This window comes from Pinus tabuliformis, chromosome 5_1 (genome assembly GCF_031772625.1).
Source record: "Pinus tabuliformis cultivar Carrire ecotype Pingquan chromosome 5_1, CPIR1, whole genome shotgun sequence".
In the NCBI taxonomy this organism is placed as follows: Eukaryota; Viridiplantae; Streptophyta; class Pinopsida; order Pinales; family Pinaceae; genus Pinus; species Pinus tabuliformis.
The window spans coordinates 49,389,913-49,417,680 of NC_142305.1; the positions used below are offsets into that span (position 1 = coordinate 49,389,913).

Here is a 27,768-nt window from a genome sequence, read left to right on the forward strand (position 1 = left end):
CCAATAAGTATGGTTTCCAGGTATCTACTTCATGTAAGATGGCCATCATCTCCTTCTCATAGCTATATTGTCCCAGATGTTTCCCACTCAGTTGTTAGCTGGTGAAAGCCAAGGGTCGACCTTCCTGCATTAAGACAACACCAATACCAGTACCTAAAGCATCCCATTCAATCACAAAATATTTGGTGAAGTCGAATAGTTCCAATACAAGAGTGGAACACATGGCCTCTATGAGATCCATAAACGCCTTTTGTGCTACATCAGTCCAGAGGAATGATTTTTTCTTGAGAAGGTTAGTGAGGGGTCTAGCAATGCAACCATAATTGCAGACAAATTTTTGATAGTAGCTGGTGAGACCCAAGAATCCCCTAAAACTCTTCAAGGTTTTTGGTTGGGGCCAATCTTGCATTGCCTGTATCTTTTGGGGATCCACCTAGACACCTTCATGACCCACAATGTGGCCCAAATACTCGACTTATTCCATGCCAAAAGAGCACTTGGACAATTTGACAAATAATTTGTGATTTTGGAGCAGTTGCAAGAGCAGGTCTACATGTTGAAGATGTTTTTCCCAGGTTAGGCTGTAGATGAGAATGTCATCAAAGAAAATGAGGACAAATTTTTGGAGATATGGTTTCAGTAGGTGATTCATGAGGCTTTGAGAAGTGGATGGGGCATTACAGAGACCAAATGGCATGACCAAGAATTCATAATGGCCTTCATGAGTTTGGAAAGAAGTCTTGCGAATGTTTACTTCTTTCATGCGTATTTGGTGATAGCCAGATCGAAGATATAGCTTAGTAAAGCATTGAGCACCATGTAGTTCATCCAACAAATCATCAACAACTGGGATAGGGAATTTGTCTTTGACCGTGAGCTTGTTGAGGGACCAGAAGTTTGGACACATGCACCATTCCCCATCTTTCTTGAGCACCATGACCACTTGTGATGAATAAGGACTAATGCTAGGACGAATGACACCGACTTCAAGGAGTTCATTGATGATTTTTTCACTTTCATTCTTTTGGGCGAAATGATATCGATATGGGTGCACATTCAGAAGTTGTGCCCCTGGGACCAAAGTGATTCTATGATCATGTTCCCCTCTAGAGCGTGGAAGCTCTTTAGGTTTGTCAAATACTTGTTGGTGTCGATTCAAGACCTGTTGCATGTCAAGATGAATATGAAGAGTAGTGGGCTCAATGGCCTGGATGGAATTAAACTAGGCGATAACTCCAAGATGGCCCTTTTTCAACAACTTTTCCATGAGATGCAAGCTGATGATAGAAGGAGCACCTCCCTGGAGTCCACAGAGGGTATGCATGTGGTCATTCTACTTAAAGCTCATATACAACTCCTAGAAATCCATGGGGATTGGGCCACGTGTGCGAAGCCATTCAACACTCAAGACAATGTCACAACCACCCATGTTAATCGCAAACATGTGGGTCTTTAGGTGGTAGTCTCCCATCTCAAGTTTGATATTTTCGCAACGACCTTCACATTTCATTGTCCCCCCATCAGTAATCTGGACCTGGAAATTAGAGACTGCCCTGACAAAACAATGAACAACTTTGGCGATTCGCTTATGGATAAAGTTATGAGTGTTGCCACTGTCAATCAATACTATTATAGGGTGATATTTAATAAATCCTCTGATTTTGAGAGTTTGGGGAATAGAAATTCTAGCCAAAGCATGTAGCGAGATCACTGGCTCCTCTGGCGTAGTTGGGAGTTCATTGTCCTACTGGGTTCCCTCAACTTCATCCTCTGGTCCCTCAAGGGGTGGGGTTTCCTCAGATGAGCTATGATCAGTAACATCAATTTGAAAGAATTTGGGTTCCTTACATTTATGCCCGTGGGAGTATTTGTCATCACAGTAGCATCACAATCATTGGTTTATTCTTTCAGCTATTTCTGCTCGAGACGCCTTTTGAACCTTGAGTGTTTGGGTGGGCCCTTGAGCCTGGGTGGAGCATCCCTTGGCTATGAAATTTGGGCGAGGCGACTAGGAAGCTAAAGCATGTTCCACTTCGATAGCCTTTGCGCAAGCGTCCATCCATGTAGGTGGGTGGTACATCCAGACGTGGGCTTGGATGGCTTCTTTGAGACCACTTATAAAACATTCAAAGTAGAATTCATCTCCTAGACCTTCTGTGCAGATGACGAATGTCTCAAAGGCTGCAATGTAGTCTTTTACTATGCCTTTCGGTTGGAGCTTAGTAAGACAACCCAAAAAAATAGATTCTCTATCAAAGCGGTCACAAAGAGATTTTGAGAACACCTACCAAGTTATGTTCCCGAAATAGCATTTTCGATGCCACTACCACCATTGTCATCTCTCTTGGTCCCAGTAAAGGGCTCCCACACGTAGTTTAGTTTGATCATCTTGGATATCATTCAGAATGAAATATTGTTCCACTTGTGCTACCCATACTTCCGAATTAGAGCCATCAAATTTATACATGACCAGTTTCGGTGGGCGAAGGTTGAAATGTTGGTGATTTCCATGGAAGTGAAGCTGATGGCTAGATTCTCCTTCAAGGTATTCATTAATACCATGTGCCTCCTAATGCAACCCCGACATGCTCACATTGAATTGTGCCAAGAATTCCTTCATCTGTTCCACTAGGCTCTAGAAAGAATCCAACTTTTCTTCAAGGCACTCGATCTTCTCGTTGGCCATGACTTGAGCTTTGGTTGCTACCATACACAGATCTTGGTCACTTGTCGTCACTTTGAAAAAATTTGGGACCGCTTGAAAATTGAAGCTAACAAGTGAATGGTACCACTACAATCAGCTCGTCGTCTTGATTCTTATGGGTTAAGTCTCTTGTAAGCGTCCCGGGAAGGCCCCAGACTTTTTTTTTTTTACTCTAAATGGAGTTTTACTCCCTGCTGATCAATATTGTAATGGCCAAATTCTAAAAAAATTGATCCTGCCCAATGTCCTGCGAGAATCGACCCAGGCTATAGGAGCCACAAGCCTCACTGTGCAAATGGTCAGATTTGCATGCGAAACCCCCAACTGCTAAATGTGAGTTGGACTGCGAGGCTAATAGAACCCCAACTGCTAGATCTGAATGGTACTGTGGCGGTAGAACCTCAACTGGTGGATCTGATTATTGCGGTGCCGACAGAACCCCAACTACCAGATCTGATTCGCCAAATAAGATAATGGGTGATCTTCAGAGAGTCAAGGGAACTATGGTCTCAAAGGAGTGTCAAGTGCTACATATCACAATATATATAAGGGTCCAACAATAGTACTTGGCCCAATATTTCAAGGAACTAACTAAGGAGGATCAACTGTACCCTTAACTGTACTACCTGACTACCCTATCGTACACATGAGTAATCTCCCCGAGTGTTGTTCTCGATGTATTGTAGCAGCAAGATGCCCGATGGTTTATGTAAGGTAAGGTTTTAGGTGAGCCTAGGGTGCTTCTGATATACCCAGAGGGTACGTGGAAGGCAGTTCGTGCACGGTTCTGTCTAATGCACTACTACTCAAAGGGGTACCCACAGGGGTTACAAGGGAGTCCAACATGCGTGACCACCTCTTGCATTTCATGTGTGCATGCTTCCCCAAATCCACAGGTTTATGCGCTCAATGACACATCTCGTGGTTTAAATATGTCGTAACATATCTCTAGCCTAAAAGAAAAATTCTGCCAAAAATGGAGGTACTACCGGCCCTGGAAAGTGCTCTGATACCACTTGTTATTCTCTTGACTTGTGAGAAATCCCAGAATACCAAATATGTGAATAAATACAACCCAGAACACAAAAAAAAAATCAGAAAATTAGCAAGTATTTTATTGTTCAAAGATGAAAGCAATGTTCACTTACCTCTTCGAGGGGGTAGCCTCCAGTAGGGCATAGCTCAATTACAAAATAAGACTCGATATTCCTCAATGCGACATCTCTATCCTTTATATAAGATTCATACATACAATACCATGGGTCATTACCATGGTTCGCTCAATACCATCTATCTAATACCATGGCCCATTTGCAACTAACTATGGTCCCTTTCTTAAATGTGGGTCAACCACTTACAATTATTAGTACGAGCTTTATTGACTCTTTAACTAACTATAACTATGACTCGACCCTATTACATAAATAAAGGGGTTAGGGTTGGACCCTAACAAATAGAAAATCCACATAACCCTAAAGCATCTTCGAGGATTTCTTGGGTTGACAGGATATTATCGCAGGTTTGTTAAGAGTTAGAGGATAATAGCAATGTCTCTAACAACATTATTGAAGAAAGATGCATTTTCTTGGAATCCAAAAGAAACTAAGGCCTTTGAACATCTTAAAGAGGTAATATGCCAAGAAGTATTGTTCTTAGCTACACCAGATTTCACAAAAACCTTTATTGTGGAATGTGATGCCTCAGGAAATGGAATTGGTGTTGTTTTAATGCAAGAAGGAATACCCATTTACTTTAAAAGTCATGCAATCAAGGGAAAGTATTTATACAAACCTATTTATGAGGAGATGTTGGCAATACGAAATGCACTAAAGCAATGATGACCTTACCTAATGGGAAGACACTTCAAGGTGAAAACAAATGACAATAGTCATAAATACTTTTTGGAACAAAGATTATATTCAGAAGAGTAGCAAAAATGGGTCATAAATATGTTGGGTTATGAATTTTCACTACAAGGAAAAGACCTTCTAACAAAGGTTTTTACAGAAGCTTGTTGGGAGCGGGATCCCCCAAGGGCAGTTTTGGGGCTAAAATCCCATTTTTAAGTCAATTTTTGTAATATTATTGTAAAGACTCCACATTTTGTGGTTGCAGAGCGTGAAGGTGTTATGTGTCACAAAGGGTAGTCCGCCCTTAGTTTTGTAAAGTAAATTCGACTGTAAGAAATCTACCAATGGTCCACGGACCATGGGATTGTATAAAAAGAGCAAAGCTCTAAGTAGTTTGGGAGACACAACATGTAAGAGAGTCAAAGCCTCAGAGAAAGAAATCTAAGTCTTGGGTTGTAGTGTAGGTAGAGGCTCTGCAGCTAGTGCGCAGAGGTCTAGGGTCGAAGTCTGCAGCTGAGTGCGCGGACCCCTGTAGATGTGTGTGCAGGGTGAATAGAGTCTGTAAACACTTGGGAGATATTAATAAAAGGAGTTATTCTGCAATTTCTGTGTCTTTTTTCTGTTGATGGGTTTGAATATATTCTGTATGAATTTCCTTTATTGTGCTCATACGATGTGTGAACGAATGAAATTACATTGAGTAATTAAACACAATTATGAATATCTGATTACACAGTGATAACTTTAAGTATTCGGCAAGATAAGAAAATCATTTAGGGTAATTGAGGAATCTGCATGGCGCATTGCCATAATAGTGTGAAAGTACCTGAGCCACAAGATAGGGTTGCGTGGAGATCGATCGTATACTTTCGCGTAGGTATTGAAAGCCGGAATAGAGGGTTTGTCTTACAAGCCCTAGAGTGAGATCACCTACGCGACGGCAGGGATAGAAGAAATCAAACGACATCACAACCATCTCAGGGTGCGGAAACTTGGTTCCAGCATCCCCCCATACTACTTTGGGTGAGACTTCGGTCCTCGCTCTGTGGGATAATGCCAAAAGGGCCAGCAGTGTACGGATTTTTTTGGCTAATTAATGTTGAACCTAGGTCAGCCCCCCTCAAGCCAACAAATGGTTCCTTTGCCAGGACTGAAATTCGCATAGAGATATGTGATGTTGTATCATTGGAATCCAACTAAAAAGGATATTAGAGACTAGTTGGATAGAAATATCTACGAATTCATGGCACAAGAGAACTTAAACCCACAACTGACAAAAGAACAGTGGTTGGATAGATACCTATATACAGAGATCCACAAGATCTTCTTCTGCTCCTTCCCTATCGAGCTATACGAGTGGATCGCGAAGCTAGCAGATAGCCAAGGAAGGTGGAAACTTGACTGTCCTATTGTGTGGACCCCGGAGCTAGTGCGAAGGTTGGAAGCATTGGAGGATAAGATTGCCCGCGCTGTCCATCATTGGCTCAATCGCGTCATAGTAGGATTTGTCACTGAATTTGCGGTCGACACCTCAGTTAGCTATAGCAAGGCAGAGCGACACATTTTAAAAGGACCACAAGGTAAGTACGTTAAATATTTGAATACTTGGATTAAAATTCTATTGTGCAAAAAATGGGTTATGCAGCTACCTTGATGTTTGGAACTACGTGAAACAAAAAACGGGTTATGCAGCTACCTTGATGTTCAGAACTATGCAAAGCGGAAAAACTTATAGGAACGAAGGAAAAAAGGGTCTGGAGTATAGTCCCTTGATTTCACCTCCGCGAGGTGACGAAGAGGGGATAGCGAAGGTTTCTCCATGAAGTGCTATTTAGTTAATAAGACAATGATTACTGCGAATACCACCTCCGCCCACACCACCTCCAATTTCACCACCCTCAACTCCAATTTCACCTATACCACCTCTACCTCCACCACAGTTTAGTATGGCAAATACAGTGAAGTTGCCTTTGTTCAAAGGCTTGGGAAATTAGGACCTGAACCAATTCTAGTTCTTTATGAGGGCTGTATAGGAAGCTCAAGGTGTTACAGATGATCATATAAAAAGGTGACACTTGTTCGTGCTTTGCAAGATCGCGTGCTAACTTGGTATATTAAGTACTCTAATGATAACCCGAATGCTAGAGTAGTAGACATCCAGGCAGCACTAAACAGAGAATTTAGTAGGCCTAAATCTGAGGCACGACTGATTGTGGGATTCAAAGAGATCGCAATGTAACTAGGTGAGACACCATGGGAACTAGATCAGAGGCTGAAATGTACAATCCATGAAGCCAACATGAATTTGACAGATGGACAACATTGCGAGTGGTTTGTGGCTTCGCTACTACCACACTTAAGGAGTGTGATGTCACAGCGGAAAATAACAACTCAGGAAGAGGCCTTGGAGATTGCCATGAGACTACGTGAAACTCCAATGCAAGATCCTAATCTAGGAGTTTAGTAGATCCATGCGCAGTTGAAGAATCTATTCCTTGAGATGCAAAGTCTGAAGTAGGACAGGACAGTTCGACCAGAGGTACGCGAGGAGGTATGGGCTTGAAATGCAAGAGTGAGGATCATGACAAAGACCATTGCTCGATCTTTGCAAACTACATTACAACAGGAGGACCGATGCCTTTAAGGCCAAAAGCTCAAGTAGGACCTAGCGCGGGGCCTGCATTATGGTGCGCTATCTGTCAGGTAGCTAGAAAACATGCCACAGATAACTGTCACTTGCTACAGAAGTATGTATAAGCACCACAACAGTTGTTCTGCAACTTTTGTAGGTTGGTAGGACATGATGAGCGTACTTGCAGGAGCTATGAATTGATGATGGATAGAACTCCCACCTATAGGGTTCAGGCTGAAATACGACCCCTTGACCAGAATGCAGGGATGGCGCAGATAGGATTTCAGGGGCGCGGACGAGGCCGAGGCGGAGGAGGACCTGGCAGAGGTCGAGGATAGTTGATTTTCTACAATTGCGGAGGACCAGGACACTATGCCTGTGATTGCACTAATCCAACACGTCCGTCGTGCAAGTATTGCACATTTTTTGATCATGAAATGGAAGCCTATCCTACACTAATAGCTAGGATACGTGACAAAGGGGCACTACCACCTCCACCAACTTAGACCCTGTAGATGATGAGTTTTGAGCCACATGAGGAAGATCCAAACGTAAATATAGTGCTTAGAAGTGGCACTACGACAGGAGATGATAAGGGGAAATAGCCGGAAGATAGTACATGGGTTCGCAAAGCCCCAACAAATGAGGCTAAGTTCGATTTAGAGAGCTTACGTGAAACCTTCATGGAAGCTAAGAAGAGCTTCGTTCAGGCCTCCACTTTAGGAAGCAAGGATAAGCCTGAGCAGGAGATGGACCCCTCTATGCTCACAACTTTTTTGGAAATCTGTATGAAGTTACTGCGTGACAATAAGGCTATAAAAGTGTTACAGGAGCACATCAATAGATGCACTAGAACCGCGTTGTGTGAGCTTCGCATAGTACGAAAGCTTAGCAAACATAAAACAAGAACAGGACAGGAGATGAGACTGACCACACAGATAGGAGAATATGAAATGGATCATGTCATTTTGGACCTAGGGTCAGATACGAATGTCCTACCAAAACAAACTTGGTAGCAAATGGGGAGACCTGCACTGCAATGGTATCTGATTTAGCTAAGGATGGCGAATCAGCAAGAGATCATCCCCATTGGGCGGCTGCAGGGGGTGACCGTGGATATTGAGGGAGCGAACACGCTAGCTGATTTTGAAGTCATAGAGATAGTGGATGACAGCAATCCCTATCCTACACTCCTGGGAATTGAATAGGCTACTGATATGAATGGGGTAATCAATCTGAAGAAGCAAAAGATGATCTTTGAGAAGAAATCGTTGCGGGTAATAGTGCCCCTCGATCCTACAGAAGGATCGCGCTATACTGAACCTGTCCACGACTATGAGAGTGATGACAACCTAGACTGTATCTATAAGATAACATCACGAGACCAAGATTGGGTGAATCCTGACGTGGATGGACGGATTACATGGGATCGCGAGAGTTCCTACACTTCGAACTCCGATGAAGAAATAGAATGCTGGCAGAATCGGTTACATGAAGTAACTACGCTGAATTGCAACATGATGACCTAGTCACTGCACTGTGTGTCATCAGAGGTAAGAAATCGGCCTACTTATGATGGTCTAAATAAGGTAGATATCTTTTTGGATGCATTTGAAAGGGAGATATCAGTAAAGTAGCACTTTTAGGCCTTGGACTGGGCACTGCATGCTACGCTCACAAGATGGTGGGGTATGCACAAGGAAAGCTTTGATGACTAGCGCGAATGTAGGAGGATGATGAGAACACGATTTGGGAAGCCTAAGATGTGACTAACAGAAAAGTACTATGGGCAGAATGATCCACGCGCGCATCTGGCCAAATGGACCCAGGCTTCTGCAGAAAAACCCCAACCTGAGTGGGTGCACCTATTCTGTCATACCCTGGATGTTATCCCAATGAATTGGTATATAGAAATAGAGCCCTGCCATGGGACAGGCAAATGGGATATCCTGCACCAAAGATTCATGATTACATTTAGTTTTGGGACGGGTTTGACAGTATTGATGAAGCACTACAAGAGGTGAAAGCAGTTATCTTTAGGATACCGTAGGATCCTTTAGACTTGACTCAGCCTGAATGGGCTACTCAACTGAGTCACGCGCTAGAATGCTATAATGTAACTGCTGAAGAAGAGGACGAGGATCCACGGAAGATTAACATTCCAGAAACAGAAGGTCATTACGAGGTTCAAGGACCGCAGATTGAGAACCATGATATAATCACACCATTGAAAAAAAAACAAGTGAACATTCATATGGAGGCAGAACCCAAATTCACGAAGATTGGAGACTACTGGGATGATGCGATGGTGGATAGGTCGCTTAATTTCTCAAAGAATACCAGGACTTATTCCCTACCAAGTTTACAGATCTAAAAGGAATAATCGGGGACCTAGGAATGATGAAGATCACATTAAAGCCCAACATGAAACCAGTTAAGCAATGGCCTTACCATCTCAACCCAAAAAATAAAGAAAAGGTTGACTTAGAGTTAGACAAGATGCTCGTGATAGGTGTCATTGAGCCTGTGGAAGAATCTGATTGGGTAAGCCCAATGGTGGTGTAAGAGAAGAAGCAGAAGGACGAGATAAGGATATGCATGGATCTCATAAAACTGAATGATTCTTGTGTGCATGATCCTTTCCCAGATCCGTTCACTGATGAATTATTTGACAATGTAGGCGGCCATGAAGCATATTCCTTCACTGATGGGTTCTCTGGGTACCACCAAATCAAAATCGCGCCAGAGGATAAGAGCAAGAAAACCTTCACAACTGAGTGGGGTTGTTTTCAGTACACTGTAATGCTGTTTGGATGAAGAATGTGCCTACAATATTTTGGCACGTGGTTGTTGCGGCATTCAAGGAATTTATTCATAAGTTCCTGGAGGTATATTTTGATGACTAGACTATGTTTGGGCTGGTTAAACACCATGTAGCAAGCTTGCGCCTAATACTGGATACCTATCGAAGATACCAGATTGCGTTCAATCTCAAGAAGTGTCTATTTTGCATTCCTTTTGGAAACCTGTTAGGGCATGTGGTTTTCAAACAAGAACTGATGGTAGATCCCTCGAAGATCATGATGATACTGAACTTGGAAGCGCCAAGAAGTGTGAAACAACTGTGCACTACTCTGGGACATACGGGATATTACAAAAAGTTTATCAAAAGCTACGCCCATATCACCGTGCCTATGGAGAAATTGTTGAAGAAGGATATCACGTTCTGGTACAACGATAATTGTAAGAAGAGCTTGGATATATTGAAAGAAAATATGGTTACAACGCCAATTCTAGTCTTCCCGAATGGGAAGAAAGAGTTTCATGTACATGTCAACGCATCATGTATAGCGCTGGGAGCAGTACTAACACAGGCTGGTGGAGAAGGCTTGGACCATCCTATCGCATTCGCAAGCCACAAATTGTCCAGAGCAGAGAAGAATTATTATACCATTGAGCGCAAGAGGCTAGCTATGGTGTATGCGCTCCAGAAGTATCAACACTAGTTTCTAGGAGGCAATTTTAAGATGTATACAAATCACTCCGCACTAAAGTACCCGGTCAAAAGCCTGTGTTGGGGGGTGGGGGGGGATTTGCAGATGGCTCTTATTGTTCCAAGAGTATGATTTTGAAGTTGTTGTGATGCCTGGACGATTAAATGTGAGACCAGAACATCTGTCGCACATCGAAACAGGGGAGGAACCTACTAACTTGGAGGAGGGATTTCCTGATGCACAACTATTTGTAGTGTGTATCGCGGATGGTCACTTTGAGGATATAATATAGTTCCTAACAACAAGAACTGCACCGAAAGGATACACTGTCCAACAAAAGAAGGAATTAGTGGTGCACATGGCAGATTTCTCTGTCATTGCTGGGCATCTGTACAAAATGGGGACTGATGAGATATTTCGACAGTATGTAACTGAGTTTGAGAGAAGCAGATCCTCGTGAAGGCTCATGGGGGCACCGCAGGAGGACATTATGTAGGGAGAGAAATTGCATAGAAGATTCTACGCGCAGGGTTGTGGTGGCCAACCCTTCATTAGGATTCAAAAGCATATTGCAAGGCATGTGATGTATGTCAAAGAATAGGCAGGCCATTGCAGAGGGATGAAATGTCTTTGAATCCAAAAATGGCAGTGCAAAGTGAGGACGTGTCACAGGTCGGCTGGAAAGTGACCATTAAAGTCATTGTTCATGAAAAGACAGCAGAAGTGAGGCCAAATGGAGCGGGCGGCTAGCATTTAAGACAAAATTTATGGCTCAAATCCTTAAAAATTTGCCGCCAATCCAACATTAATGAACTGATTTTGGTGGGAACGTTCGGATTTGAATTCAAAATACCCTATTACAAGTGGTTGTCCAGCGAAAAACACTTGGCATTTTGCGAATTGATTTTTTGCGCTCTCAGGTGCACATGAACTGTGAATTCTTTCAAGATCTGGTAACGAGTCCGGTGTTTGAACAATTGTCAAAGGAGACACAAGCACTAGTGAATAGCGTCATGTTGACATGCGCAGAAGCTATGAACACCAAAGGAGTGGCAGCCAAGGAGAATGTGCAAGAAATTGATATGGGGGCCAAAGTAGCTACCCCAGAAGTGGTCGAAGTATTGGTGAAGGTCCCTAAATCCTTGAGAAAGTCAAGACCGAAGCCAACTCCAACCAAGGAGACCATGAGAAACAAGAAGGGCAAACAACCTACCATACTGGTGCACGTGTTGCCAAGACGAAACCCACCAAAGCCCACTGCTTAGGAGAAAGGAAAGGCTATAAACCTAGAGGCAAAAGAGGAGGATATCGAAGACATCCCCATGGAAAATGAGGATGTGGGAGTGGAGATAGAGGAGGTTGAAGCCCTGGGTGCGGACCCTGTCACACGGTTGCCGGAGTATTCCATTCGTGCAAGCTTAAGTACAAGGTCCCAAAGCACATTGATGAAAGTAAGACTCCCCTGCAAACCCCTTTACTACCAGATGAAATCACTTTTGATGGTCCACATTTGGAATGAGTACCCATTTTGAAGCTCGAAGACTAAGACTTGGCGGACCATGAGTAGTTCTTGCACCTAGCGACTAAACATTTGATGTGTCGCATCATAGACACAAATACCTGGATGACTATATTGGATCCGTGAAAGTGGCTTAAAGGAGTAGAGAAGGCAAGATTACTCAACCTGCTCTGGCTGTCGCGCTATAATCACTCCCCCGTGACAGTTTTGGTCATCAAGTAGTTGCTATGCTTGGTGCATGATGGGTGTCTATGGTTGGAGGAGTCAATACCCATCACTGATATGTTAATTCATATAATAATGCACCTACCATTTATAGGCAAAAATCCAGCTCTGATCTTTGGTGGCAAGGGTAGCGAGCAGGCACTCACAGAATTAATGAAAGAGAAGTTCAAACTGGTGAAGAAGTCGTGCGGGTATGCTATCTCCAGCATCTGTGACCCCATTGTGAAGGTGGAAACATAGATCCTTGTAGGTAAGGTGATACAATTGTGCCACGTTGATGAGGTACCAGCGCCTGTCGTCGCACTCACATAGCTGTGTGCAGAAGGAGTCTAGTTTAACTAGTCAGACTACCTTTGCGGAGAGTTCCTGGCGAACTACCACAAAGCGCAAGAGCAAAGCAAGACCTTCCACTAAGTGTGGTTGTTGCTATTCATCGTGCTCATAGCATGGGAGCTACCTGAGGAGAGCTAATTCCCCTCAGTGATGCCAGACCTTCCTGAAGCAGTGAAGTACGCTTTGCTGTGGGCGACCAACGATGCGGAACGAGTTTGGGATAGCAAGATCTTCTAGATCTTGATGGGAATGAATATCAGGATGGCTATTAATCACAAACCACAATTGTTGCCCATGTTATACACTAACCTATAGATCTATGCCAATTTTAAGGCTAATTTCCATTGGAATTCAATTAGGGCATAGAAGGACCCTGCACAAAAGTGGTACGATTTTCCGTACCTAGCCACAGATGATGCCATCAATGCAGTGCTGCATAAATGGTTGGCAGAGTTGCGCACTACAACAAACTTGGTGGTGGGTGGAAGCAAGTCCGCCGCATAAAAAAATAAGGCAGAGGCAAAGCTGAAGATGGTGCAACTCCTCAAAAAGAGGAAGAAAGAGGCTACTGAGAAGGCCCAGGCAAAACAAACAGGAAAGGAGGTAGGAAAACAGTTAGGTGGCATAGAGTGGGGCTCTAACAAGGGCGTTCGGTCACCTTCACCTGAGACTGAAGAGGAGGAGATAGAGTAGCACGGTGCAGACCATCAGGAGACGTCCTCCTGCATTAAGCGCCTGAGAGAGCTGGAGAAGGGAAGGTCTAGAAAGAAATCCAAGGCAACCAAGACCTCACTGGACCCTATCACATTGATAGAGGGCGACTTATATGACATCAGTGACACAGTCTGAGATGTCACCGCGGAGGCCCTGCAGCAATTTGAAAAGCATCAGCAGATCATCCTAGGGGCCATCCAGAGTAGATTGCAGGAGTTGCAGACCCACGCATTACAGGTTGGTACGATGTCTACCAACTTGGCTATTGTCACATCAAAGGCTATCGATATGCTGCAGATAAAGGTTTCTAGTACTCTAGTGCTATCGGATGGAGAACTGACAACAGAAAATGAGGTTGATAGGCCCACTATCAGTGCCTTGAAGGGAGTGGGATTGAACTTGGTAGCGCTCCTGCACAAAGCACTCCACCTCTTGCAGGATGGAGTAATTGTAGAGCTGAGGACCCGCGAGCATTGTGCCCTCCAGGTGATCAGTGAATAAAAGATAAACAACGAGCAGATGACCCTGCAAAGGAATGTTTCCATCGCCACTGAGGCCAAGGTGACCAGCGAGAGCAAGAAGATCTTATAGGTTGTGGAAGAGGCATGTGGAATGGTCCCAGAGTTGGCCATTCCGGAGGAGGAGCTAGTCAAGGTCTGCATCCACAAATTGGCCACAGGGGTGCGCGACACTCAGATAGAGATGGTGCGAGTTCAGTTGGAGTTGAAACTCTAGATTACAGAGCTCCAGTTGAGGGCCCAACCTTCAACAACACCAGAGGTAAAGGAACAATGCGTGGCCACTGTCACAGAAGCAGTTGAAGCAGTGGAGAGTGCAGTAGCAGATTGCACACAGTTGTTTGAACAATCATTTGAGGTCCTGACCATCCTGTAGGAGGACCCAAAAATCCAAAGGCTAGAGACAAAAGCACATGAAATCCAACAGTGCTATGACAAAGTTAAGGGCACAGCGTGAACTGTTGCGCTGATGCAAAGGTTAGCCAAGCTGTAGGAAATCAAGCAGTTGAAGTAACAGGTGGACGCACCGTTGCACAAGGAAGCAGTGTTGAAGGTGCGACTAAAGCCCTGGCTGGAGGAAGCTTACACAGTCATAGGAAACATTGAAGGCAAGCTTGCGACTCTGCAAGCAATGCAAGAACAGCTTCAGGCTAACAATGCAACAGTAATCGAGAAAATAGTTAAATATGCGAAGTAGGCAGCAGCTCAGTCCACGGCCGAAGTTGCAGTCATCAAGGTCGAGCTCGACAGGCTTCGTGCAAATATCTCTGGACCTACCAAGTGACTTGAGGGCGAGTCATGATTTTTGTGTTGGGGGCCTATTGGGAGCGGGATCCCCCCAGGGCAGTTTTGGGGCTAAAAGCCCATGTTTAAGTCAATTTTTGTAATATTATTGTAAAGACTCTGCATTTTTTGGTCACGGAGCACGAAGGTGTTATGTGTCACAAAGGGTAGTCCGCCCTTAGTTTTGTAAAGTAAAGTCAGTTGTAACATATCTACCCATGGTCCACGGACCATGGAATTGTATAAAAAGAGCTAAGTTCTAAGCAGTTTTGGAGACACAACATGTAAGAGAGTCATATCCTTAGAGAAAGAAATCTAAGTCTTAGGCTGTAGCGTAGGTAGAGGCTCTGTAGCTGAGTGCACAGAGGCCTAGGGTCGAAGTCTGCAACTGAGTGCACGAACCCTTGTAGTTGTGTGCGCAAGGTGGATAGAGTCTGTAAACACTTGGGAGATAGTAATAAAAGAAGTTATTCTGCAATTTCTGTGTCTTTGTTCTATTGATGGGTTTGAATATATTATGTATGAATTCCTTTATTATGCGTATATGATGCGTGAACGAATGCAATTACATTGAATAATTAAAGGCAATTATGAATATCTAATTGCGCAGTAATAACTTTAAGTATTCGGCAAGATAAGAAAATCACTTAGGGTGATTGAGGAATCTACACAGCGTGCTGCCATAATAGCACGAAAGTAACTGAGCCACCAGATAGGGCTGCATGGAGATTGATCGTTTACTTTCACGAAGGTATTGAAAGCTGGAATAGAGGGTTTGTCTTACAAGCCCTAGAGCAAGATCACCTACGCGAAGGCAAGGATAGAAGAAATCAAATGACATCACAACCATCTCAGGGTATGGAAAATTGGTTCCAGCATCCCCCCATACTACTTCAGGTGAGACTTCGGTCTGCGCTCTACGGGCTATTGCCGAAAGGGCAAGTAGCATAGGGATTTGTTTGGCTAATTAACGTTGAACCTAGGTCAGGCCCCCTCAAACCAACAAAGCCCTTATAAAAATAACCCAAAATTATGTTTGTAGTGGAGGTGGGTGGGAGGATGTTTCAGCAGATGTTGTTTTGATGGTGCATCTACAATATACAAATGCATTGGTGCTTTACTATCCATGCAAGAACCGATGTCGAATGTAACATGGTGCACCATCGAAGATTTATTTTTATAAAATAAAAAAACATGGTGCACTAAATAGAAAACACACCGGTGCTTGAATAATAGTTAGCACTAGAAAAGGTTAACTTTTAAAAAATTTTGATGTTATATACACCTGTAGCATTGGTGTCCTTCTTGTAGTAAAATTCCCTGGTGCATACCTAGAAGGAGCACCACTATAGTTTTCAAATTTCAAAAAAATGTCCTGGGTGCCTTCTAAAGACCATCGCTAGGTGGTTTTTAATTTAAAAAAAAAGACGCGGTGCTATAGTCCAACAAAGCGTTGGTGTGGTTCTTGTATTCGAACATCCTGGGGAATCTTAACAAAAGCAACACTATAGGTTTTTAATTTAAATATATATATATCTATATCTATATATATATATATATCTATATCTATATCTATATCTATATATATATATATATATATATATATATATATATATATATATATATATATATATATATATATATATATATATATATATATATATATATGCTCATGGATATCCGACGCACCAGTGCGGTTATCATAATGCACTAGAGGAGGGTAAATAAAAAAAACCTCCAGGTCGTAAATTTCATTTTTATCATCTATAGTGTTGGAGAGATCTGAAGAATCAATGCCACTCTTGCATCATGCAAGTGCCCTAACATCGACTCTTCTCTTTCTCACCATCTTTTCGTACTATGCTCAATGTGTGGCTTTCAAATTTTCTCAAACGGTGGTGAAATTTGTTTTTCTCAATTACGTGTCAACAATGCCTCCCTGGTGAGTAAATGTACAGGTAATATCTATGTTTCTCTCTAATTTATTCTTTTAGCATATTAGAATTATAAACTATCTTAAAAAATCCACTAATTTTGAGAAAAATAAAAATAAAAAAATTGTGTGGTGTGCTCGATATGTTCAGCTCACACTGATTGCGGCACACCCTGTAAATTTATGGGGGCACCGCAGTTCGATGCATGAACATAATGTACTGTTATTATTGCGGTGCATTTCGTAAATGAAATTTCCCTAGGAAAACTATAAATTGTATGTTCGTGCGTATATTTTTAGGTTATTCCTAGTGCGTTTATATTTACCAAACACACCGCAAAAATAATATTAAAAAATATAGCTCGATAACCTAAATGTTCTACACTGGTGAAAATAGGTTATACATGCACACCGGTGCATATGTGAGATGCACCGCGATGATAATTTAAATCTGTGAACCAATATCAATGCGTCATACTTATGTGCACACCGATGTCAGTGCAGTTGTGTTTGATATCACATTATAGCCGGTGCATTACTATTTTTTGAGCATACCAGGGATTTTCTGATTTAATTGAAAGTTATGTTTCCATTTATAAATTCATTTTTCATTTAATAAAAAAAATTGTATTTTATGTAAGAGGTTGATGTATTTTATATGTCAATCATGTAGCAGAAATGTCAGTAGAGGGAGCAACAATAAGAGCATGAGCAAATGGCGAACCGATACAATATGGTCCAACCATGGGAGGTCAAAGAGAGGGAGAGGGATTTATACCCCTTCCCTATTAGCGCAGTGACCCAAGTGCTCTTAATGAATGTAGGTCTCCTCAAGTACTATGAGGAGACTACATCGTTGAAGGCACACTCTGTCTTATTGGCACATTTAATCCACCAGTGAAGTGTCCATGAGCAAGGTTTTCTTGTCATTCCATAGGCCCTCTAAGGAGGACATACTTTATCACTAGCCTATCCAAGAGAGGGGAGGATTTTCCCCAGTTCCCTAATGTCCCCCATGGGGTTGCAGTAGAGAGTTAGCTTGCCTACTCTTAGAGAGTTAGCCCCCTCATGTAGTTCGTCCAACATATTTTCAGGTGCATGGTGGAAAACTATGGATTTCTTCTTTTGCTGCATGGGAGGTTAGGTGCCTCTTGTTATTAGTCACCACCATTACACACTTTAGTAGTGATGGACAATGCATTAGTTTCCCTATTTTGTATTGTGTTTATTCTTTTCTTTAGGCACCACGATGTATTAGATGGTCTACCATTTTATTGAGGAACTTTTGTATGTCTTTAGATAAATGGCGTGCAATGATACATGGGAGGGCGAGCTTCCCTTCGGTTCAATGCTTTTTTGTTTATTTTTTGAGAGGTTTCCAAAGATGAGGCTTACATTTGATCATCACCCTCCTAGGTCGATGAGTGAGGCATAGATGTGCATGTGGGTCCAAATGATGCCCAAGAGGGGCCTGCTAGAGTATCTGGCCAAGATTTCCACCCAGGCACTAGTTCTACTGGCTAGTGAGTTTGACCATGCATTTATCTTGTTGTCATTTCCGTACACAGGGATGATTGGAGACAATGTCCCAACATCCTCTTCACATCGGCTGAGCCTCCAGATGATAGAGGTAATATTAGTGTTTTCTTTAAATTAATCTAGTTTCATTTTATTATTTTAATTAATTAGAATAAAATTTATTCTAACACGTTCTTTAACTTGTTTTATTAAATTGTTTAATGAAATTATCTAATTATTGTTGTGTACTATATATTTTATAGACATCGACACATTCCATGGGAACATGCCTCCTCCCCCACCGAATGGAGGTGATGAGGAGATGGGTGAGGCCCAAGAGGGTGAGGCATATCCTTAGGGGGTCATGGGCATCCAGGCCCATAGGGTTGGTTTGCGATTTCAGATGGACTACTACTACAAATTTTCTAGATTTTTGGTTGAGGAAGGAGTCTTCCCTGCAAGGGATTGAGACATCAACACAAATCCTAGGTTCATGGATCTCTACAAGGACTGTCCACATGAGATGATGTCTCGTATGCATGATATCGTCAGATCTAGTAGGCTACTTAAGCGATGAGGGATGAAGGGCATGCAACGACAAATATGTCAGATCATGATGATGAGGGTGGTGATAATGTACTACCCCTTCATATCATGTTCAGGGTGTTAGTGATCCTTCTTGTAGTATATCTCCTCCTCAGTTTATTGATATCAGATTCCAAAGCTAGAGGATGCCCCTTATGTTTCTCATGACAAAGTAGACCAACCATGTTATTGGAAAAACTAGTGTCTATTCAGAAATGCTAGTCCCACTAAGACGGGTAGCTATCTTAGAAACAAACATATTAAAGTTACTTGTGTTTTCCTTTATGAGAGATGGATGAGAGAGAAGCAGAGAGCACCAACCTCAGTCTTTCTCTAGCCTCCTTACTTGTTTCCTCTCTCCTTTGATAGAGCTTTCGCCACTCCTTTCTCACTTGTCCCACTTCAAAGAACACCTATAGAGCCAAGGCGGAAAAATACCATCAAATCATAGAGATCTATAACCATAAATAATGTAGGATCAGATATACATTAACCATATAAATGCATACATAAACAAGATTTAGAGATACACAAGCATATGGAGGAAAACTCAAATAGCTTTATTGATAGAAGTAGTAGAAGAGAGGATTACAACCAGGCTGTCTGATCTAGCATCATCCTCCCAGAATGAAAGCCCTCTTCTCCTCATACAAAGCAAGATCACCCAACAATTTCTTCAAAGAGAAACCAACAACACTTCCTTGCAAATTACAAAATTCCAACCTTTGGATCTCTTGGATGAGGGATCCATATATAGATGTTTTCAGGAGAGTGAGCCAGCTTCTGGGATTTTGATTAGTGTCATTTCACTGATAGTTCTTGGTTCCAATTGGATATTTTAGATCTCTTACTCATCCCTGGGCAAATTTAGAGAGGCAAGTGTCATATGAGCAGTTTCTAGAAGAGTCTTTGGGTTTCCACCTAGCACACTGCTTCTTCCATTTTTCTGCTCTCGCTCATCACACCCTACACAAGGGATTTCTAGTATGCATCGCACCCCCCATGTGTAATAGGTGAGATGCAATGCACCCTATGCACGGAGTAGTATGTATGGTCCTTTTTTTACTAGTTCTGAGTAGTTTTTCATGGAGAACTTCTAGGAGATGATGTAATCAGCTGACCTTGTTCCTTTAGGGTACGAAACAACACTTTTAGGGGTTTAAAAGCCCTTGGTTTATGGACATATGTGATTGGGGTTGTAGTGCACAAATATGTCTATAACAAACCACCTCCTCCTATACTTCAAAGTTTGATAGACATTTAGGTAGTAGTTGACCATCCATCATCTTCTATTGCAGACAAGGCAGGCACTACTATTTCTGTTGTATCAGATATTTTATTGTAGTTATTTGACTTGTTTGTATATATATATATATGGTGCATTTTTTTTGTTCATGTTTATATACTTAATTTATATGTTGGTGTTGATGTGTATACGATAGCAGTTATTTGACATGAGATGTATATTAGTTTGAGGATGTGCGTGGTAATGACATTAGATTACAATGTTTTTTTTTTTAGGTGTGACCATGATGATGATGCCTTATTAAATTATTAGATTTGTGTGCTAGCTAATGACGTTTATATGTGCTAGAGGTGTATATAATTAGATGATGGTAGTGAATTTGAATGTCTATCTTAGATGATGTTGATGTTTTTTAAATGGTTATCATCGTGATGTTTAATTTTATGAAATAATATTTATTATAGATTATGTATGGTAAACTTATATCAAACTTCTATATATGAAATTGCATGCAAAACGACTTACTTTAAAAAATGCAAAGATATTTTTATAAATTACAAAGTTTATTATGTTTGAAACTATGATTGTAAAATTATGACAAATATTTTTTTATTGCTTAGATAGTTCATTCATATTCATTCTAACTTAATTAGTAAAATACTTCAATACTTACAATGAAAAAATTATTAAAGGTAAAATAATTTAATCAATTCTTAATAAGATGAAAATGTGTAACTCATTCAATTTTTAATATGATATATTAATAATAATAAATCATTCAAAAATACAATTTAACCAATTCAATATGGGTTTATTAAATTCAATCTATTGTTTAAAAAACTTATGCCATAGTTTTTTATAATTGATTTAGATTTAATATAACTTAAAAAAATCTATTTTTATCAAATTTAATTTATTACTAAAGTTATGATATTTTCAAGCAATTTAAGTTTAATATTTATAGAAACTCTTACCAATTTAAATTAGAAATTTCTCTCTAAAGATGAGGATCAAGAAATGTAGAATAAGACTTGTGAAGTTATTTGTAGTTGGGGATTTGCTCTATTTGAAGTTCTCCCTTAAAGAGGCAAGTGAACATTTTTCTAGTAATAAAGATATAACATTATAGTGCTATTTTGGTTCTTTATTTGCAATTGTACTAGTTCAAATTCAACTTTTTTTAATAATAAATATGAGTTAAATAATACAAAATCATACTATGTTAGATTTAAACTTTTGACAAATAAAATATTTGATTATTTCTTACTGAACAACTCAAGAAATATTATTTTATCCACATACTTATCATGAAATAGTCACTAAAATTCATGTTTTCACATTTCTCCTAGCTAATATTACATCACATTCGCAATGATAAATACATGTCTACTTTAAATAATTTACTTATAAATACATAAATATAGATATTTATTTTACATAATCTAAATAGGAAATAAAAATGCATTAGCAAATCTATTTTAAAGTCAAACAAATGCCACTTAATCACCATCACATTATTTATCATTTAATTCTTAGCCATAAAATATTTATTAATTCAAATTATAATTATAATTACCATTGAAAAGAAAAGTCAAAATTGTTCCATTATCCATGAAGAAAAAAATTAAAACCTCTTATGAATTCATGTAAACCATTTGTTTCTCTTATGGTCCATAAAAAGATGTAATCAAAATTTTATTCATACATAAGACCTCCTTTTAGTTTAAAAAACCCTGAGAGCGCTGGAGATCGCGGGAGCGGAGCGAGCCGACTGAAGACCTACTGCGTGCAGCTGCAGCGCCGCCGCCTCGGCCTGGGCCGCGAGGCCTGCTTTCCGGGCCCTGGCTTCAGCCATGGCCCAACCAGATCCTTCCCTTGGGGATGCGGAGAAAGCCTTTTCTGACCTGGTAAAGTCTCTGCCCCCTGCCCGACCGAAACCAGCAACTTCAAAATTTGTTAAGAAGTTGGATATTCTCCAAGAAGTCCAGCTGCCTCCATCTCTTCCTCGAATGGCAGCTCTATCACTAGCAGAAAAAGGGCTCATAGGACAGTTTACAGGCTTATGGCCTTCACCAAAGACAGTCCAGCGATGGGTGGAAAGGAATTGGTCCGATAAAATACAAGGAAAGATCTCGATTCGCTTCTGTGGCAAAGGCTACTATACCTTTCATTTTGAAACCAAGGCAGACAAGGATCTGATATTCAGGAATGGGCCCTATTTTATGGACTCTCGAGGGCTATATCTGAACAAGTGGACCCCTGATTTCGACCCTGAGCTAGACATCCCTAATACGGTTCTGGTATGGGTCCGTCTTCCCCATCTGCCCCTGCATTGTTGGGGAGATGAATCGGTCAAAGCAATCGGGAACGCAGTAGGTAAATACATTGATAGAAGCGAGCCCAAAGATAACATGCAAGCCTGTGCAAGGATCTGCGTAGAAGTGGACCTCGGAAAAGGACTGCCAGAAGCCATCAAGCTGAAGGTGGATGATTGGAGCTACATACAGCAGCTGGACTACGAGCAAATACCCTTTAAATGCAAGGTATGTCATGAATACGGTCATTTCGCTAATAGATGCACTAAAGTAACCAATTTGGAATCTGAAGACCAAGGAGGACAATGGGAAACTGTGAAAAAAAAGAAAGCAGCACCCCCGTCCAAACAAGAACCATCCTCTGAACATCCGGGCTCTTCCTCCCTCCGCCCAACTCTCCCCCTCTCAATCCTCCAGGACCTTCCCAAGAACCCTCCTTCCCCTCATCTTCCAACCCTTTCCTTATTTTATCCTCTGATGATCCTCAACCTGACCAGCCCTCTCTGGAACTGTCTGATCCTCCCTTGATTACCTCGATCCTCTCTCAGCCTTCCTCTGACCCTCCCCCTCCCAGAACTACCAGAAGTTCTTCAAAAGACATTGGCGCCTCCAGTGACCTCCACAAGAAGCTTGGACCAGGAAGAAAGTCAGCCAAACAGCATCGGGAAGAAAGCACGCAAAAGGATATTGCCCTTGGGATCCAAACCCCTATGGACTCCTTCATTACAGGATCCCAAGAAAAAGAAACAGCAGGAAAAGACCATGAGAGGCGAGCACCTCTCCGCTCGAATGCCTCATGACGAAGCTCTTATCTTGGAACAGTAGGGGTATGGGGCACCCCTCCAAATCAGCTGTCTTACGAGATCTTCTCCAAATAGAAAGACCTGAAATTGTTCTGATACAAGAAACCAAACAAAGTCAAAGCGAAATGCAGAAAATTGTAGATGCCCAAAAAAACTTCTCAGGGGCCAGTAGCAACTCCAGAGGAGCTTCTGGAGGAATCACAACCATGTGGAATAATCAACACTGGGACTGCAAGTCATCCGTCCTTAATCAAAACTGGTTAAGGACTAATCTTAGTAACAAAGAAGAGAGCCGTGACCTCATCATTTACAACGTCTATATCCCCAATCACTATCGAGAAAAGGAACAGTGCTGGAAGGATCTGAAAGAAGATATAGATAACGAGCAGAACACAAATGTCATACTAGCTGGAGACTTCAACTTAGTCCTCCACGCGAATGAGAAAAGAGGGGGAAATTTCACCTCCGACCCCTTCAGAAGTCAGATGGAAGTGATAATGTCCGAACATGAATTGATGGATATTATCCCAAAAAATCGAAAATACACCTGGAATAATAGAAGGTTGGGGCCAGGCAATATCATGGAACGATTGGACAGAATTCTGGTTAACGTCTCTCTCCTTTCCTCCTATGCTGCTGGTCACACAAAAATTCTCAGTGCCACAGCTTCAAACCACTTTCCCATCCTCTTAATGTTGGACTCCCATTCTCAGTTGGGACCAATTCCGTTCAGGTATAACCCTTTGTGGAGAGACAATGCTGAGGCTGAAGCTATCATAGAAGCAACCTGGAAACATCATGTAGAAGGCTCTCCAAGCCATATATGGGAAACAAAAATCAGAAACACAAGAAAAGCCCTCAAAGACTGGGCAAAAGTCAGCTATCAAGAGCCAGAAAAAATTAGAAAAAAAATACAGCAGGACTTGGAGGAAATCCAAAAACAAATAGAAGATCAAGGGTTCACCCACCAGCTGAAAAGCAAAGAATGGGAAACTCAAGGGCAGCTAATGCACATCAAGAGAGCGGAAGAAATCAAGTGGAGAATTAAATCAAGACAGCTATGGCTGAAAGAAGGCGACAAAAACACGGCTTACTTCCACAAGCAAGCCACTGTCAGAAAGATAAGAAACAATGTAAATACTATTATGGACAGTCAAGGCAGCCAACATAACGACCAAGAATCCATCAAAATAGCTGCCTCCCTTCACTACAAAAGCCTCCTCACGGAAAATCAAGAAGAAACTGACTATTCTGCGCTTTTACAGCATCTACCGAAAGGCATCTCTCCAGAGGCGAATGACAGCCTAAACCGAGAAATAACGGAGGAGGAAATCAGAAAAGCTATCTGGACCCTGCAACCGGACAAGTCTCCAGGTCCAGATGGGTTCCCAGTCATTTTTTACAGGGATCATTGGCATTTGATTAAAAAAGACCTTGCAAAGATGTTGAGGGGAATTCAAAGAAAAGGGAAAATGGGGGGCTTCACAAATTCAACATTCCTCGCCCTCATTCCCAAGGAAAATCGTCCCACTTCCTTCTCCAGGTTTCGACCAATCTCATTGTGTAACTCCTCTTATAAGATTTTCACGAAAATCATAGCTTCTAGACTCCAACCCCTCCTTCCTTCCCTTATATCTGAAAATCAAGGGGGCTTCATATCTAATAGGCAAATTCATGACACAATCACCTTGGTCCAAGAAGCCATTCATTCCAGCACTTCAAGACAAGAGAAAGGTTTTGTTCTCAAGCTCGATTTAGCCAATGCTTTTGACCGAGTAAGACACTCCTTCTTGTTCGCTGTCTTGAGGAAAATGGGATTCAATTCTGCCTTCATTAGCACCATTGCCGCTTGTATTTCAGGTCCTTGGATTTCGCCTCTCATAAATGGGCGCCCTTGTGATGCTTTTCAATCCTCACGAGGGTTAAGGCAAGGCTGCCCTCTTTCCCCTTATCTCTTTATTCTTATGGCTGAATCATTCAGCAGTACTCTAGATCATAACAGAAGAGTTGGCCTCATCTCTGGCATCAAATTCGGGAACGGAGTCAAGAACATCAACCACTCCCAATTTGCTGATGACACTCTGCTAATTGGAGGAGCTTCCACTACCATTGCAAGGCGCTTCAAGATTCTCCTCGATCAATTTATGGAGTACTCAGGGGGAGAGGTCAACTTTCAAAAAAGTTGCATCTATGGCTGGAATATCTCCAACCAAACTGCTCACAGCATAGCAAACATTTTTGGAGTTGCCTACAAAGCAAACTGGGATCACTTCACCTACCTTGGGATGCCGGTCACCCTGGGACCTTTAAAAGCTGCTACTTGGAATGAAATAATAGACAAAGTCAAGAGGAAGATCCAGCAATGGGGAACTCAATGGCTCAATCCAGCAGGCAGAATAATTCTGCTCAAATCAGGTATATCCTCCTTACCTCTATATCGATTTACTCTTTATCAAGCTCCTGCTACATTTCATCACAAGTTGGAAACCGCCCTCCGAAATTTCTTATGGCAAGGAGGGAAAAAAGAAAAAAATAGATTCAATTTGGTCAGTTGGAAAAGTGTAATTCAATCTCAGGACAGAGGTGGTCTGGGAATTAGAGCCCCTAAAATTCTAAATTTGGCATTTGGGATCAAAATGGCTTGGAGGTTAATTAATGAGCCAAAAGCCTGGTGGAAACAGGTCATAGAAAGCAAATACCTTAACGGCAAAAGGCAAAGACTTCTTGAAATAGACATTCCCAACAGAGATTCCACCAAAATTTGGCATCTCTGCAAGAAAGCAATCCCCATCCTCAATCAAAACACCTCAAAGATCCCTGGAGGAGGGGACAGTATCAACTATGCTACTGACAAGATAATGGGTCTTCAACCTCTAAATACAATAGAAGAAGCCATCCCTTTCATTCTCCATCTCAATAGTAAAGGCATTCAGAGGCTTGATCAAATATCAAAATGGGATGTAGATACAGGAGCCTGGATTACCTGGGAATTTCCAGCCACCCCTTCAAATCTAGAAGCAAACTTCAAAGCCCTCCAAAAAAATCTTCAGAATAGAGCACCCATAAAAAAAGGAGCAGCAGACGGATTTCGATGGGATCCCACGGGTTCAAGCTACACCATCAAGTCTGGCTATCAATATATCTGTAATAGCACCTATCAGATTCCCATTTGGAACCAATGGAGAACAATCTGGAAATCCGAGGCCATTCCCAAAGTTAAATTTTTCACATGGCTGCTGCTAAAAGGCAAAGTCCTCACATCTGAAAACTTAAGAAAGAGAGGGATCAACGGTCCTTCAAGATGCCCCAACTGCTGCTCAGCAGAGGAAACAATTCAACATTTGTTCCTTGACTGCCCCTTCGTGAAGAGATGCTGGATCAATTTGTCCAACCTGGGCAATATAAAATGGCAATCCCAACAGAACATTTCAGAGACAATTCATGAATGGAGAAGGAACTGCCCATGGAAAGACAAGAGGAGCAAGATTGTCAAAAGAATTTGGGCTATCATACCTCATAACCTTCTATGGAAAATTTGGCTCACAAGAAATAAAAAGATCTTCCAAAACAAAGAGAGTAATGTTCGAATGACATGCAATAAAGCTCACATCTTGGCGCAAGAGACAATTGCAGCAAAGTATACAGGAAAAATCAAAGCAGCAGATTACTCAGTGGAAGAGAGATCAGTTATCAGGCACATACTAGACCGACCAGGCCATCAGCAGGATACTCATAGAACTGACAGACAGCAGCATGAACAAATCAGGGAGTGGGAAATTAGACTCCCAATTCAGGATTATAAGATGTGGATTCAGAGCAGTAATTGTCCAACTCTATACTTCGATGGTGCATCAAAGTCCAACCCAGGACCAGCAGGAGCGGGAGGAGTAATATTAAACGAGTCAGGGGATGAAATCTGCAGTTATGAATGGAGCTTGGGAAGAAAAACAAACAACAATGCAGAGGCTTTAGCCCTTTATCAAGGTCTGTTACAATTAAAAAATATGGGTATCAGAAAGGCACTAGTTTTTGGAGACTCTTCAATTCTTATTCGCCTCATGAATTACAATCAGCGATCTCCTAACAGCAATCTCCAGCAACACATTGAGCGAATCAAACTCCTCCTTAAACATTTTGAAAACATCAAACTCTATCACATTCTTCGCACGCTAAATATGGAAGCAGACAAGCACGCGAATAATGTAGTGGGAAAGCAGGAAGGTGCGCTAAGGCACAACAATAGAGAAACTTTTCAACCCCTGCCATGACTCAGGAAAATCCTGGCACCGCCCAGATTCGCATGATCATCAAGTGTGCGAAGGGCATGGTCTCCACAGTAGTAGGACAAATTGCAGAGAGTATAATATGCATAAACAGTCAAATCCGATCCTCGATAGAGAGAATCACCTGTCATCAAGGAAAAATAAATCAATACAGCGCCGGCATAAGGATTGAAAATACAGCAAATGGAGATTGCATGAAAGATTTGGGAAAATATCTCACCATTTCCGAGAGTCCGACTCCAGCTAGGCATTCTATCCATTGTTGGATCCAACCTATAAATGTGGGCAACAGCAAGCAAAGATTTGTCAATCA

General features: G+C 41.7%; 1 protein-coding gene across 1 annotated transcript; it reads left to right on the forward strand.

The window, feature by feature from the left end:
• The first annotated feature begins 23,297 nt into the window (after positions 1 to 23,297).
• Positions 23,298 to 27,440, forward strand: LOC149163403 (uncharacterized). The gene is made up of 2 exons (XM_089429113.1): positions 23,298 to 24,546; positions 25,033 to 27,440. The coding sequence occupies exons 1-2, from the start codon at positions 23,298 to 23,300 to the stop codon at positions 27,438 to 27,440; spliced, it is 3,657 nt and encodes a 1,218-aa protein (XP_089285239.1).
• Positions 27,441 to 27,768: the final 328 nt, after the last annotated feature.

Coding starts and splice junctions, on each gene's coding strand:
- LOC149163403 (XM_089429113.1), top strand. CDS start 23,298: ATGCAGAAAATTGTAGATGCCCAAAAAAACTTCTCAGGGGCCAGTAGC. Junction 24,547..25,032: donor GCAACCGGACAAGTCTCCAG/GTCCAGATGGGT, acceptor CTTGTATTTCAG/GTCCTTGGATTTCGCCTCTC.